Source organism: Otolemur garnettii, unplaced genomic scaffold (assembly GCF_000181295.1).
Source record: "Otolemur garnettii isolate 467f Iridium unplaced genomic scaffold, OtoGar3 scaffold00237, whole genome shotgun sequence".
In the NCBI taxonomy this organism is placed as follows: domain Eukaryota; kingdom Metazoa; phylum Chordata; class Mammalia; order Primates; family Galagidae; genus Otolemur; species Otolemur garnettii.
Window position 1 is genome coordinate 174,945 of NW_003852632.1, and position 14,542 is coordinate 189,486.

The following is a 14,542-nucleotide window of genomic DNA, read 5'->3' on the forward strand; positions in this document are numbered from 1 at the left end:
TAGCACTCTAACAAGGGCGACATAGTGAGACTCTGTCTCAAAAACTAAATTAAAAAAAATTAAATTTAACAGCATTTAGGACCCATTCAACCTGTGATATTTTGATTATAATCTAGTAATAATACATTATAAATCAGTTGAATGCCTTTCTATGAGGTTTCTGGGTGCAAGTGGCTATGTGTGGGAGCTGCTGTGGTGCTGACAGTGTGCTGTCTCTGTGCAGGGGCTTCCTTCCTTCAGAATCCTTGTGTTTACTGGATCTGGTCAAGTGGCTGCTGGCCCAGTGTGGGAGGCCACAGATGGAATGTCGGCACAAATCCATAGAGCTCTTTTATAAATTTGTCCCATTATTGCCAGGTATGGTGATCCTTATGTCTGTAAAATAATAGGTTTTTACTTTTGCCAGTAGCTTACAGATGAGGACTTATTTAAAATGTGATCTTTCTTTCCATTTAAATGAATGTTGTGAATAATGCGTTTCTAATAAATACAAAAAATATATGTTCAATAACCATTTCGGATTTGTATTATAGATGATAAATTATAAATACGCATTTTTCAAAGATTAATAGAACGCCAAGAAAAGGCTACTTTGATGTTAGTGAAATGTTACAGAAGAAATAGATTTAGAATTTCCCATTATCAGGTGGTTCCTGTTGCTTAGTGGGTAGGGCACGGGCCCCGTATACCGAGGGTGGTGGGTTCAAACTCAGCCCTAGCTAAACTGCAACAACAAATAGCTGGGCATTCTGATGGGTGCCTGTAGTCCCAGCTACTGGGGAGGCTGAGGTAAGAGAATTGCCTAAGCCCAGGAGTTGGAGGTTGCTGTGAGCTGTGACACCATGGCACGCTACAGAGGGTGATAAAATGAGACTCTTGTCTCTTAAAAAAAAAAAAAAAAGAATTTCCCATTATCTTTTATTTCTCTGCAGTTTTACTTTTCTATCCCACTTAAAGGAAGTAAAATTAGATGATCACTGAGGTTAATATGACATTCAGTTAAAGATTCAGAATATTAATAGTTAATAAAATAATGCAATTCTATTTCAACACATAATTAGTAAGACATTGCCAGAACCTTAAGTCTGATCGATCCTTATCAGCATGATATTAAAGGAAGCGATGACCTTTTGCTTTTCAGTTGTTGTTCACTAAACCATGAAGTTGTACTATGGATTGAAATAATCACTGAATTTCTTAGGAGTAAATTATTCTTCACTTTTCTCCATTCAGTGCAAAGATAGGTTTGGTAGCTTTGATGTAGGGGAACTGTGCCCCCAGAGGGAATAGGCTCCAGCTCCCCAATCCCGTGCTGAGCACCAGCCCTGAGCCACCTTGCACCAGGAGCATCTGCATAGTGAGGGTACAGCATGCATTGGGACGAGAGGCCTGTAGGAATTGTGTAGAGATCTCCATTCTGACTTTTTCTCATGGAACAAGAGGAAAAAAATTACTGTATATCTAATGTATTTCTGGGCTTCTAAAGTTTAGAGGGATTCTAATTTTGTTATAGAATATATCATATTCTGTACTATTTGTTATATACTATACAGCACGTTATTAAATATAATTGAATTTGTACTATATTTTATATATGCTATATATAGATAAATTTGTCTACTGCGTTACATATATAATAGAAACAGGTTTTTAATTTTTTTTTGAGACAGTCTTGAGCTGTCATCCTGGGTAGAGTGCTGTGGCGTCACAGCTCATAACAATCTCCAATTCTTGGGCTTAAACGATTCTCTTGCCTCAGCCTCCCAAGTAACTAGGACTATAGGCATCCGCCACAATGCCCAGCTGTAGTTGTCATTATTGTTTGGTGGGCCTGGGCTGGATTTGAACCCGCCAGTTCCAGTGTTGTATGTGGCTGGCACCCTAGCTGCTGAGCTACAGGTGCCGAGCCTAATTTTTTGTTTTAAAAACATCATTAGTATTTTGAATTTACTAGTTGACATTTGTTATATTATTCGGTTATTCTCACAACAGCTCTCTAAAGTTGATCAAGTGAAGAGTGGACTTTGGCTGGGGTGGAGTGGGGAGGCAGGAACCATCTTGCTTTTAGAGGAAACTGAGGCCCTGATACTTCACAAATAGAACTACTTACTGTCACCTTTGGCACACACAATTTCTTGGGACATGAGCTTTGCTGACCCCAGAGTCTCTGTTGCTCTTCTCTGTATTGCCTGTGATAGGGATCTCTCACATTCTGAGTTGCACAGGTAGAGCTCTTCCTCTTTGGGTGTTAATCTTTGCATTAACCAAGAGGTAGATATTATCATTGTTTTCAATTATGAATGAGGAAACAGGTGCAGAGAGGCCAAAGTCCTTCATAGCTGGGAGGTGGCACAGCCAGCATCAGAACCCAAGGAAAAAGGAAAGATAATTTTTTTTTTAAATTTATTATTGGGGATTCATTGAAGGTACAAGAAACCAGGTTTCACTGATTGCATTTGTTAGATAAAGTCCCTCTTACAATTGTGTCTTGCCCCCAAAAGGTCCGTGGCACACATCAAGATCCCACCCAGGAAAAATAATTTTTAAGAAAAAATGCAGAGCCAGGCCCAGTGGCTCACGTCTGTAATCCTAGTACTCTGGGAGGCTGAGGCAGGCAGGTCACCTGAGCTCACGAGTTCAAGACCAACCTGAGCTAGAACAAGACCCTGTTTCTAAAAATAGCTAGTGTTGTAGTAGGCACCTGTAGTCCCAGCTACTTGGGAGGCTGAGGCAAGAGAATCTCTTGAGTCCAAGAGTTAGAGGTTGTTGTGAGCTATGATGCCATGGTACTCTACCGGGGGGACAAAGTTGAGACTCTGTCTCAAAACAAAAAAGGCAGGGAAAGGGTGTTAATTTATGGCTATTCCACTGGTGTTCAACTATTTTTAGAATGTTTGAAAAATATAAGAGCAGCTTTGGTGGAAATATAGAATTATAGTGAACCAAGTTATATGCTATAGTAAAATAAAAAATTACCCATACTATTTTGCAATTTTAATTAGACATAAAGCTTAAAACAATTAATTATATCGAAGTTATTTATACTTGTGTTTTAATCCTATCTCTTTTTTAAGGCAACAAATCCCCTTCTTTATGGCTGAAGGAGGTTATCAAGGAAGAAGGTGTGTCTTTCCTCATAAACACGTTTGAGGGGGGTGGTGGCTGTGGTCCGCCTGGGGGCATCCTGACCCAGCCCACCCTGTCCCACCTTCCGGGGCCATTCAGCTTGCGAGTAGTGCTGCACTGGCTGGACCTGCTGCTGGCTGCACTGGAGTGCTACAACACCTTCCTGCAGGCTGGTGCTGTGCAGGCGCCTGGGCTCCTGGGTAGGTTGCCCCTACCCCAAGGGAGCGTGCCAGGTTCTGCTGGGAGGCACCTGGGTGGTCAGTTCACTGCCAGCCAGAGTCATGGCGATGGTGGCAGATGCAGTGCCAGGGGCCTCACCTGCCTTCTCATATAGTCTTCCAGCTAAAAGGGTGATGCAGGTGGCAGAGTGGAGGTTACTTGGGCTTGGACGGAGCCTCTGTTCCTTGCCCTTTCACAGGCTCTCAACCTTTTATGAAATTGCCATGCAAGGTTTTCATTTGTGTGTAACACTTTAAAAGAGCTCTTCCTGCTGAGTGCCTTCATTTCTCTTACATTTTCATAATCCTTAAGCTTTTTCATCATAGTGTGGAAATAATGGTGGTGTTGGCAAAGGATAGAGCACAAGGTGGGGTGCTGTGTATTCCTTAGCCTGAGCTGGGAATGAGGGCAGGGGCAACCCTAGCAGTGTGTGTGTGTGTGTGTGTGTGGTGGGGGGTGGGGGGGTAGGGGACTGTCCAGGCAAGAGCAGTGCTTGGCAGGAGCCCCAGAGCACCACCAGCCACAGGTGAGCTCCCTTTTTGCATTCTCTGGTGAGGCTTTTGGTTCTTTCTCCTTCGGGCTAAACTTTGGACTTCCTGGTCAGAATATATTGTATTATTTGAATGATTTTTAACTTGGACTATCTACTCTAATGCTTAGAATGGTGGTTTACTAAAGGAACTATCATTCTCTCTTCCCTTCTGTTAGAGAAGTCCCTAATACAGGAATTTGGGAGGAAGGGGCCAGGGGTTCTTATTTGTAGCTTCAAACATGGTAGGCCTGGCATAATGGTACAGTATGTGTGTGTACGTGCATGTGTGTGTGCGCGCATGTACATGTGTGTATCTGTGCACATGCACACACGTGCTGAGTTTCAGGAACAGGTTTTATACACGTGTGAAAAGAATTAACTCATTATCATGAGGTGCTGCTCTGAAGAATCAGTCAAAATAGGTGTGAAACTTTAAACAATGTTAGCTATACAATTTTAAATCTTACCTATGCTCTTTTTATACTTACTGGGATCGTTGTCCAAAAGGATGTCTTACTCAGTCATTACCTTTTATGCACTCTTTGGATATGTATACGAATATTTTAAAGTGTCTCATTTATCTGGGCTCTGAAGATCTTTTCACCCTAGTGCAGGAAGCAGTGGTGGGACTTGGGAGAGGTTGGGCGAGTCTGTCTCTGTGAGCATTCAGGGTGGTGAATGGGGCAGAGATGGGAGAGGAGAATCAGCCTACATGTGTTTTCAGACAGGTGAGTTTAATGAAAAATCCTGTTTGGAATTTGACCTGAGAATTGATTTCAGGAGATGAGCAGTGGCCATCCACACCCACCTGAAGACCGTCACCAAGACATTTAGGTTGTTTCTACTTTTACATCTAAAGTGAATGTTATTACACATCTTTGCAATGCAATTCTATTATTTCAAAGTTTATAGTAAGAATTGCCAGATTGCCCTTTAAAATGATCATGTTAGACCTAATCTTCCATAGATATGTTCTCATTGTATGAGTCTAAAGTTTTTCTTTTGAGAAATTTTGAATCTTGACTAAAAGTGTATAGGACATATACTTAAAGAAGTGATTTTTATGTTGATCATAGAGTTGGAAGAAAGCGTATATTAATACTTTACTGTAATTATTCTAGGTGCTGAAACACAGTCTTCACTTTTGAAGGCGGTGGCTTTCTTTTTAGAAAGCATTGCTATGCATGATACTATAGCAGCGGAAAGGTGCTTTGGCACCAGGGCAGCCAGTCACAGGCCTAGCCCACAGGAAGGGGAAATGTACAACTACAGCAAGTGCACGGTCATAGTCCGGATCATGGAGTTCACCACCACCCTGCTCAGCACCTCCCCGGAAGGGTGGAAGGTAGGCTTCTCCTGCCTACTGTGTTACTGTGAGGTCTGTACTAGGTACTGGATACATTCTTTAAAAGCTCCTGCTACAAGTGGGTTTAACTTTTTTTTTTTTGAGACAGAGTCTTACTCTGTTGCCCTGGGTAGAGTGCTGTGGAGTCACAGCTCACAGCAACCTCAGACTTTTGAGCTTGAGCAGTCCTCTTGCCTCAGCCTCCATTTTATATTATGCTCCATTTATACTATGATCTTAGAATAAATAGGAATTCACTGTATTATTTATACTATACCATTTTATACTAGGCTGCATTTTATACTATGATCAAACATCTATGTTAGGAAACATACATTGGCGCATATTTGCATATGTATTTGTGAGGCTTGTTGTATAGACATACTTAATTCAGTTCATCCAGGGACAGTGTGCTAAATGTCTGCTATATTCTGGGTCTTTTCTGTTCCCTGTGGATATACTAAGGCCCTTAGTGGGGGCTGGGAGCTGTGCCTACCTGCTGCCTGCTTTTGTAGATAAAGTCTTATAAGACAGCCCAGTACCTCTCCCCACCTGCTGTCCGTGCTCTTTCATGCTGTGTTGGGTAAGGAGTTGTAACCCACAAACCTTAAGCGTTGACTGTCCAGTTTCTGCAGAGAAGCTCTGTCTAACCCCTGCCCTTGGTGGGTGGAAATTTCCAACCTTGTGAACTCTGTACTCTGGTAAAGATGTAAATGCTGGCTGACAGAAGTGTTTATATTCAAACCATCTCTTCCAGCTGCTGGATTTGTGTAATGTGGACCTTATGAAACTCTTGTTGAAAACACTGTGTGAGCCTGTGAGCGTGGGTTTCAATGTTGGCGATGTCCACGTTATGGATCATCTCCCCCGTGTTTGTGTGAACCTAATGAAAGCGCTAAAGACATCCCCCTACAAAGACACCCTGGAGACCCACCTGAGGGAGACAGTCACAGCACAGAGGTGGGCACTGGGGCTGCATGAGGCCCTGTGTAGCGCTGCAATCTGTGGGCCCAGCTCAATGCAGCTGCTCAGTCTTGGAATAAATAAAAAGTGAAAGTATTCCAGCTCCATTCCTCAGGAGCAGGAATTTCCCATCAATGGGGAGTTGGTGTCTATGACCTCAGCAGTTATTTGAAATCATAGGCTTAGCCAGCACCTCCCCCGGGGCCAAGTGTTCAGTACACTTCAGATGTGCTTAGCACCACATTTGATTTCCACTCTACATGGGCGTGTGTGGACCTTGTCTGGTATTGCATTTTTCTAACACTATGATAATGAATTTGAGTGCCAGGTGATTAGTAAATTTCTACACATACACTGTCAGTCTTCCTGATAATTTATGAGATCAGAACCCACTAGTTTTCTCTTTGTTTTTCTTGCACACCAGCCTTGAGAAGCTTTGTGCTATTGACTTATGGGGCCCTGACTCGCACCTGGACAGGGCCAAGCTGGCATCTGTCGTGTCTGCCTGCAAACAGCTTCACAGAGCTGGATTGTTGCATGTAATCTTACCATCTCAGGTAAGCCCAGCCAAGTTGTGTTTGCATTCCTTTGGTATGATATGCTTTGGAATGATAATAACTCCTATTCTTTGCTGAATATTCTTTAATGTATAGAGTGTGCTTAAACGGGGATTACAAAAATACTGCTTTAGATACATAGGTAGTACCTGGGATATAAACATGAAAGTAAATATAAAAAGTATAAATAAAAAGTGAAAGTATTTACAGAGCAGTCTTCTGAAAAACTTTAGAAACTGCTTTTGTGTCTTTGTGGTGAGACAACACTATTTAAAAATGTAGTATAGAAAACAAAGTTGAGCTAAAATTGGAAAGCAGTTGTCAGTTTAGCTAAAAGTAGATTTCTTAACTAATCAGAGGAATAAAATGGGTTTTTGCTATAAAATAGCATTTCAGTGTTGGCCTTATTTTAGTCTACAGATCTTCATCACTCTGTTGGCACAAAACTGCTTTTCCTGGTTTATAAGGGCATTGCCCCTGGATATGAGAGACAGTGTCTGCCTTTGCTAGACCCCAGCTGTAAGCGACTGGCCATTGGACTTCTGGAGCTGGCCTTTGCTTTTGGAGGACTGGTAGGAAAAACAGCTATGTGCTTTGCTCTCCTAACAGTGGAAATACATAGCTTACTTGTGCTGTGTCTCTAAGTAAAAACAGTAGAATTTCTTTGGTTAAGGTATTAGCTAGACAACTGTTGCAATTGGTTTGCGTGAACTGACTTTCTTTCTAACAGATTATTTTCTTTTTTAAAACATCATTTATATTTATTTATTTATTTTTTGAGACAGAATTTCACTATGTTGCCCTTGGTAGAGTGCCGTGGTGTCACAGCTCACAGCAACCTCACAGTCTTGGACTCATGTGATCCTCTTGCCTCAGCCTCCCAAATAGCTGAGACTATAGACACCTGCCATAATGCCCGGCTATTTTTTGGTTGTAGTTGTTTGGCAGGCTTACACTAGTTTCAAACCCGCCAGCTCCAGTATATGTGGCTGGCATCCTGGCTGCTGAGCTATAGGTGCCAAGCCTAAAAGTTTATTTTCTTAACACTTTTTTTTTTATTATGTTTTTTTGAGACAGAGTTTCCTTTTGTCGCCCTTGGTATAGTGCCAGGGCGTCACAACTCCCAGCAACCTCAGACTCTTGGACTCATGTGATCCTCTTGCTTCAACCTCCCGAGTAGCTGGGACTATAGACAGCCACCACAACACCTGGCTGTTTTTAGAGACAGGGTCCTTCCTGCTCTTGCTCAGGCGGGTCTTAAACTTGTGAGCTTAGGCAATCTACCTGCTTTGACCTCCCAAACCAAAGTGGTAGGATTATAGGCGTGAGCCCTATTACCTGGCTTTTTTTTTTTCTGGAGATGAGTCTCACTCTGTTGTCCTGGGTAGAGTGCCGTGGTGTTATCATAGCTCTCAGCAACCTCAGACTCCTTGGTTCAAGCAATTTTCTTGCCTCAGTTTCCAGAGTAACTGGGACTACAGGCACCCACCACATAGCCTTTTCTATTTTTAGTAGAGATGGGGTCTTACTGTTGCTCAGGCTAGTCTGCAACTCCTTAGCTCAAGCAGTTCACCCACCTTGGTCTCCCATACAGCTAGGATTACAGGCATGAGCCACTGCACCCAGCCTCAACACTTTTTTATAAAAATAACATTCTTTTTAAATTGAGGTTTTGTCTACCTCATTTTTAAAAGGAATTAGGCAGAGAACACTTTGTGGCAGTAAAGCTGACCTGTGGTGACATGTGGCCTCTCCTCCCATCTGTGGTGGTAGTTCAGATGGGTGATTTGGGAGAGCTTCTGAAGGGTAATCCTGGAGTTACTACAAAAAGAAAAAAGGCCTTATAACCTTTGACCCCTGTGGTAGCTGAGGTCTGCAGCCATACTTGTGTGCTTGCTCTGTTCCATCTTTTCTTCTGGAGCAGAAACCTATTCTTTGCCCTTTTGTCTTCTTACTGTAGGTAGTTACATATTTAGATTGTCTGAAAATACTCACTTTTGCCAGCCTTTACCCTTAAAGCAGCAGCAATAAGATTTCCTGGACATTTGGAGGAGCATGGGTTAGGGAAGATTTCTTTCCCAAAATAAAATCTAGAAAATCAAGGCTAGCTTAAGCTTGTACCCAGGCTTCATATACCAGGCTCTCTTTAGACCTTACTGTTTGATTTTCTCATTTCAAAGTCATCCGCTCCCCAAGGGTCTTCCTTTGACATGGGAGATAGGCCTGGTGCGGAATTTCTCCTTTCTCCCCCACAGTGTGGTCACCTTGTGAGTCTTCTCCTGGACACTGCGGTGTTGTCCATACCCTCCACAGGCAGCTCGCCAAGAAGCATCATCAGCTTCTCCCACGGAGAATATTTCTATAGCTTGTTCTCTGAAACAATCAACACTGAACTGTTGGAAAACATAGATCTTGCTGTATTGGAGCTCATGAAATCATCAGTGGATAATCCCAAAATGGTAATGTAATTTTCCTTTAAGTAAATATTTTCTTATATACTGTTTATAAAAGAATTACCATATTCCTGAAGCACCTAATTAAAATAAGATTTCTTTGCAGTGGTTCTCAACCTTCCTAGTGCCGCAACCCTTTAATACAGTTTGTCTTTTCTGATGGTCTTAGGCAACCCCTGTGAAAGGGGAAAGAGTCATTCAACCCTCAAAGGGGTTACCCCCACAGGTTGATAACCGCTATAGTGGGTTAAAAGCTCTTGCTAGTATTTAAAAACAAAATTAAAGAAACCAGAAACACAGTCATTTGTAATCAGTAGTTACTGAACATTAATGAATTTGTAATATGAATTACTTTTTCCCTTCCTTCATGCCCCCCAAATCTGTAGGCCTAATATTGCAAGGCACAACTAAGTGGGACGTTGACTTCTGCCAAGACATGACGTTGGAGCTTTCAAATGTGTCCTGAGGCCCAGAGCTGCTTTGTCTCACTGGTCCCAGCTCCAGGGACCTTCCTTTACTCAGAGCCCACTCAGGGCATCAAGGCTGAGCCATTCATTCCTGCATGTTCCTATTGTGCCTTTCACATTGAATCTGGAGATCAGTATTTAACACATAGTTGACTTTGGTTTGCTAAACTTCTGGGATTTTGACATTTAACCTGCTCTATAGATAAATTGTTGGCGTCTTTGTTTTAAGGGTGAGCATATAATTTCCTACTGGGTTTTTATTCCAAAAAGTACTTGTCTGTTGTAGGGGAATATTTTGTGACAGATTACACTAGGGATTATATTTTTTAAAGTTAGAAATAAAATTGTAGTAGACCCAGGATAGTCAGGAGATTTAGCATTCTGAGCATCAAAATTCTGAAGAAAATGATAAATACAAACATACACCTTTACCTCTACTTCTCCAAATCCCTCTAAAGTGATAGAATTGAGTTAAAGAAAAATCTTAAAAGACACAGAGAAGAGGAGGAAGGACTTCTTGGAGTAAAAATAGGTGTAACTCAAAAGGACAGGTATGAAAGACGTCAGAGCCCAGCTAGCTCCTGTGACAGTAGCTGTGGACGAGTAGCTGGGGACAAGTAGCTGTGTGTGCCAAGCCACCCAGACATGGGGAGCAGTGTAAGGGGAGGCTGCGAGGCGCTGGGCGAAAGCCAGCTTCCACTGCAGCACCCACTTCTGCCTGCTCTGGGGGCCTTGCCCCCCCCACCCCCAATTCAGGAGAAGATGGCCATTGATTCTCTGCAGAGGATAACTATCTCTGGAGATAGTGACATCCAGTGTGGCTAATCATAAGGATTCCTTCATAAAAACAGGGAAATTAAGGGTAGCCTACCTGAATTCTAGATGTGGAGGCTTTTGGCGCTTTCCTCTGATTTGACTTCTGGGATGCTATATACCCTTGGCAGGATATCAGAATATCTTGACAAGCCCTAACAGAAAATAAAGATAGAGACATCAGTGTCCGTCAGGTCACCTTACAGCAATCCTCACCACCAGTGTGTCCTGCGTGTAGCACTTCTAGTCTGTTCTTACATGCAACCCCACAGCCAAGGAAGCCAAGTACCCAAGAAAAGAGATTTGAAAGGGACAGCAGGAAAAAACAAACTTGTCCCCAGACTGTTCAGTGAAATGGAAATGTAGGAAGAAGAAAAGCTCAGAGTTGCAAGAAGATATTGTATCAGCAAAATAATTGCTATGAAAAAGAACATCAGAGAATTATGTTCTCTGAGAACATCAGAGAATTAAAAAAGAGCTTTTGGCAATTAAACATAGGCATCAGAGAATAAAAGTGAAGTGAATTTCAAGATAAAATCAAGGAGCTCTCATAGAGAATAGAGTTAAAAATAAAACAGAAAATAGGGAAATATGGAAGAGCCTTGGGGCTAGAGCCCAAGACTGAGTAGCAGGTCTCTGTGCTGGAGCACAGGGCAGGAGACTTCACTGTTTACAGCTCAAGAATCCCCTGGGAATGGAGGCCTTGAGGTTCCAGGTGGCAGAGTTTTGGGGGAGGGTGTAGCGCAGTGTGTGGAAATGGCTGCAGGGGGAGCACTTTTTTGGGAATTAAGAACCCTGGTCTTTGACTAGGAAGAAAAACCTGAGACATTTCTACAGGAGAAAAACCATCTATGTATAAAAGGATCAAGAAATTGAGTGACATTTGTCTTCTCAACAGCAGTGTGAATGCCATGAGACTGATGGCCAAATTTCCTCCACAGTTCCTGACAGAAGTCTCAGCCTGGTGTTTTGATTTTGAATTGAGCCAGATCCAACCAGACCATTGGCCATGTCTAAGAGTAGAATGCAGATGTTGGGGGCATGGCAGATCCCAAAGGAGTGTGCCCCCTGCCCCATCTGGTCGGGAGGCCACTGAGCAGAGGGAGAGGGTCCTAAAGCAGCAGGCCAGGAAGGAGGACATGTTGATCGCAGGGAGTTGGCCCTGATGCTGGAGTGGCCCAAGTGTCCAGGCTACACCAGCATTGCCAGGTGGGAGCTGAGTCTCCGTGGAGATGGTATGAGATGATCTATTAACTTGGGCAGTTTGATGATGAATTAATGAAAGGCATACTGCAAACAGCAAAGAAAGCAAACAAGGGTTAACTTCAGGAAGAACAAAAAGGGCAAAAGAGAAATGTCAGTTGTGTTCCACTTGAAAAGTCTGTGGAACATGTTTGCGCTGTCTGCGTGGCGGAAGTGCTGGCTGCTGATCTGACCAGGATGAGGCTCTCATTCTGTTGTGGGGTGGGGGATGCAGGGACTAGGGTATGTGCGCAGGGTCCCTGTGTGCACCTGCATGGTGGCTATGCTGGTGGAAAAGAGCTCATTCTTCTTGCACGTGGAGTTCCATCGGGAGTGCCCCAAAATAAGAAAACCTGGCGCAGCCAGGTAAGCCTGGTGACACAAATGTGCCCACCCTGTGTGTTGTGTGGGAAAATTTGTGGGTAGAGTGCCCCTCAGATAAAATTTGAGGAGTTTTGAGGTAGATAAACTTCTAATATAGAAATAGCATCTTTATTTTTGAAGAGTAGTTTTGAAATGAAAGTAAATTTTGCCTTATGTTACCTTATCACCACAACATTGTTTCAGGTGAGTGCCGTTTTGAATGGGATGTTAGATCAGAGCTTCAAGGACCGAGCAGGACTTCAGCATCAAGGACGGAGACTTGCCACTACCATTCTACAAAACTGGAGAAAGTTTGACAAGTGGTGGGCCAAGGATTCTACTCCTGAAAGCAAAATGGCAGTGCTAGCTTTACTGGCAAAGATACTGCAGGTGCTTTGAGAAACATGAAAACATTCCATCACATCTGTGATTTCAAACTATGTAACTTGTATCTTTTTTTATTTTATTTTATTTTTTTAATTTGAGATAGTCTCACTATGTCACCCTTGGTAGAGTGTTGTGATGTCACAGCTCACAGCAACCTCAAACTCTTGTGCTTAAGTGATTCTCTAGCCTCAGCCTCCCAAGTAGCTGGGACTACAGGTACCCACCATAATGCCCGGCTATTTTTTGTTGCAGTTGTCATTGTTTTAGCTAGGCTGGGTTGGGTTCAAACCATTCAACTTCCACGTATGTGGTTGGCACCATAACCACTGTACTATGGGAACTGAGCCGTAACTTACATCCTTAAAAATTTTTTGAGGCTTGGCACCCGTAGCACAGTGGTTATATGGCACCAGCCACATACACTGAGGCTGGCAGGTTTGAACCCAGCCCTGGCCAGCTAAACAACTATGATAACTGCAACAACAAAAAAAATGGCCAGGCATTGTGGTGGGTGCCTATAGTCCCAGCTACTTGGAAGGCTGAGGCTAGAGAATTGCTTAAGCCCAAGAGTTGGAGATTATTGTGAGCTGTGATACCACGGCACTCCACCCAAGGCGACATAGTGAGTCGCTTCTATCTCAAAAAAATAAATAAAAATTTTTGAAAGTTGCTTTAAAAGCTCATTGGTTTAATAAATATTTTGATGGGATAATTGTCTAATTACCTTATACTTCTTCTTTTCCTATTATTTTACATTTTACATTTCTACTATTTATTTATTATTATTTCTTAGATAGTATTACCATTTTTCCCCAAAAGAAGACACACTAGGGCTTATTTTCAGGGCGTGTCCTCTGCTCCACACCAAAATGCATTATCAGGGTAGGGCTTATATTTAACAAATGCATAGAAATCCTGGTAGGGCTTATTTTTTGGGTGAGTCTTATTTTGGAGAAACATGGTAAAATATTCCAGAATAAGATTGTTGAAATATTGGTGAAGCCCAAGGACAAGTTGACAGTTCAGTTCTGAAGGAGATAAGAGTGTAATATAGAAATGTGTTCTGTTCTTGCTTTCCCCACAGATTGATTCATCTGTATCTTTTAGTGCTAATCACAGCTCATTCCTGGAAGTCTTTACAACGTACACTAGTCTACTGGCTGATGCAAAGTTGGATCTCCATTTAAAGGTAAGTGGATATTTTTAAAAAGACTTTTTTAAAAGTTTACATTCTTTTTATTTTCCCATTTTTATATTTTTGCATATTTGTAGTATTTTTAATTATGGCAAATTTCAAACATGTGCAAAAATATAGATCCTAGCACAGTGAACCCCCATCATGATCTCTCAGTCTTGAGGGCCATCAGCGTGTGGCCTCTGTCCCAGTTGTGTAGTTGTGCCCACCTGTCAGCTGGCAGGAGACCCTGGGCTTCATGCGATGTTCTGCACATGCATCAGGATACCTCTCAAGCCATGGGAACATTTCTTTTACAATATATCCATGAGATTATCATGGCTTTTGGGAATTGCTGTGTTAACTTTCTTAATAATTTTTCTATTAAGAATAATATAAAACCTCTTAAGTTTTTGGATCAAGAATTTAATAAATACTATAATTTTAAGGTTGTTGATTTTAAAGTCCTATAATAATTTGATTTTAATCTTTATTATGAAGGGAATCTTTTTACTGTTTAAAGAGGATGATGTTTTAGAATTTTCTACTCTGTGTAGTTAAGAGGTTTCCCATTTTATATGTGAAAGCATCTCTTGGGAAACCACCTGCCAGTAGAGGGATCAGAACCTAATTCCTGTCTGGCTGAGTTGTCAGGTGGTTCTTTAGTGGGCAGATGTAAATTACCCCTAGGTTATTCAAGATGTTTCCCCTGCCTCCCTGCCAGAAACTTGTCTGGTTCATTTCTATTGGGGTCTTTATTTGTAGAAAGAGGAAGCACTTGCAGAATCCCACCACAGTCTCCTCTATTTATTTATGCGTATGTACCCCCAAATCAGCTGACTGACCTAAGAGTGTAAGGTGAGGTACAGCGTTGTGTTCAGGTGGTTTTTTTTGTTTTTTT

The 14,542-nt window shown here is 42.1% G+C and overlaps 1 protein-coding gene across 1 annotated transcript in view; it reads left to right on the forward strand.

The window, feature by feature from the left end:
* PRKDC (protein kinase, DNA-activated, catalytic polypeptide) overlaps window positions 1–14,542 on the forward strand; it is a 186,463-nt gene that overhangs the window by 68,983 nt on the left and 102,938 nt on the right. Inside the window, exons 30-38 of the mRNA XM_023508282.1 lie at window positions 224–357; window positions 3,075–3,326; window positions 4,999–5,222; window positions 5,980–6,182; window positions 6,610–6,742; window positions 7,156–7,314; window positions 8,998–9,201; window positions 12,285–12,470; window positions 13,552–13,656. Coding sequence (XP_023364050.1) covers window positions 224–357; window positions 3,075–3,326; window positions 4,999–5,222; window positions 5,980–6,182; window positions 6,610–6,742; window positions 7,156–7,314; window positions 8,998–9,201; window positions 12,285–12,470; window positions 13,552–13,656 — 1,600 coding nt within the window. The remainder of the gene's footprint in view (window positions 1–223; window positions 358–3,074; window positions 3,327–4,998; window positions 5,223–5,979; window positions 6,183–6,609; window positions 6,743–7,155; window positions 7,315–8,997; window positions 9,202–12,284; window positions 12,471–13,551; window positions 13,657–14,542) is intronic.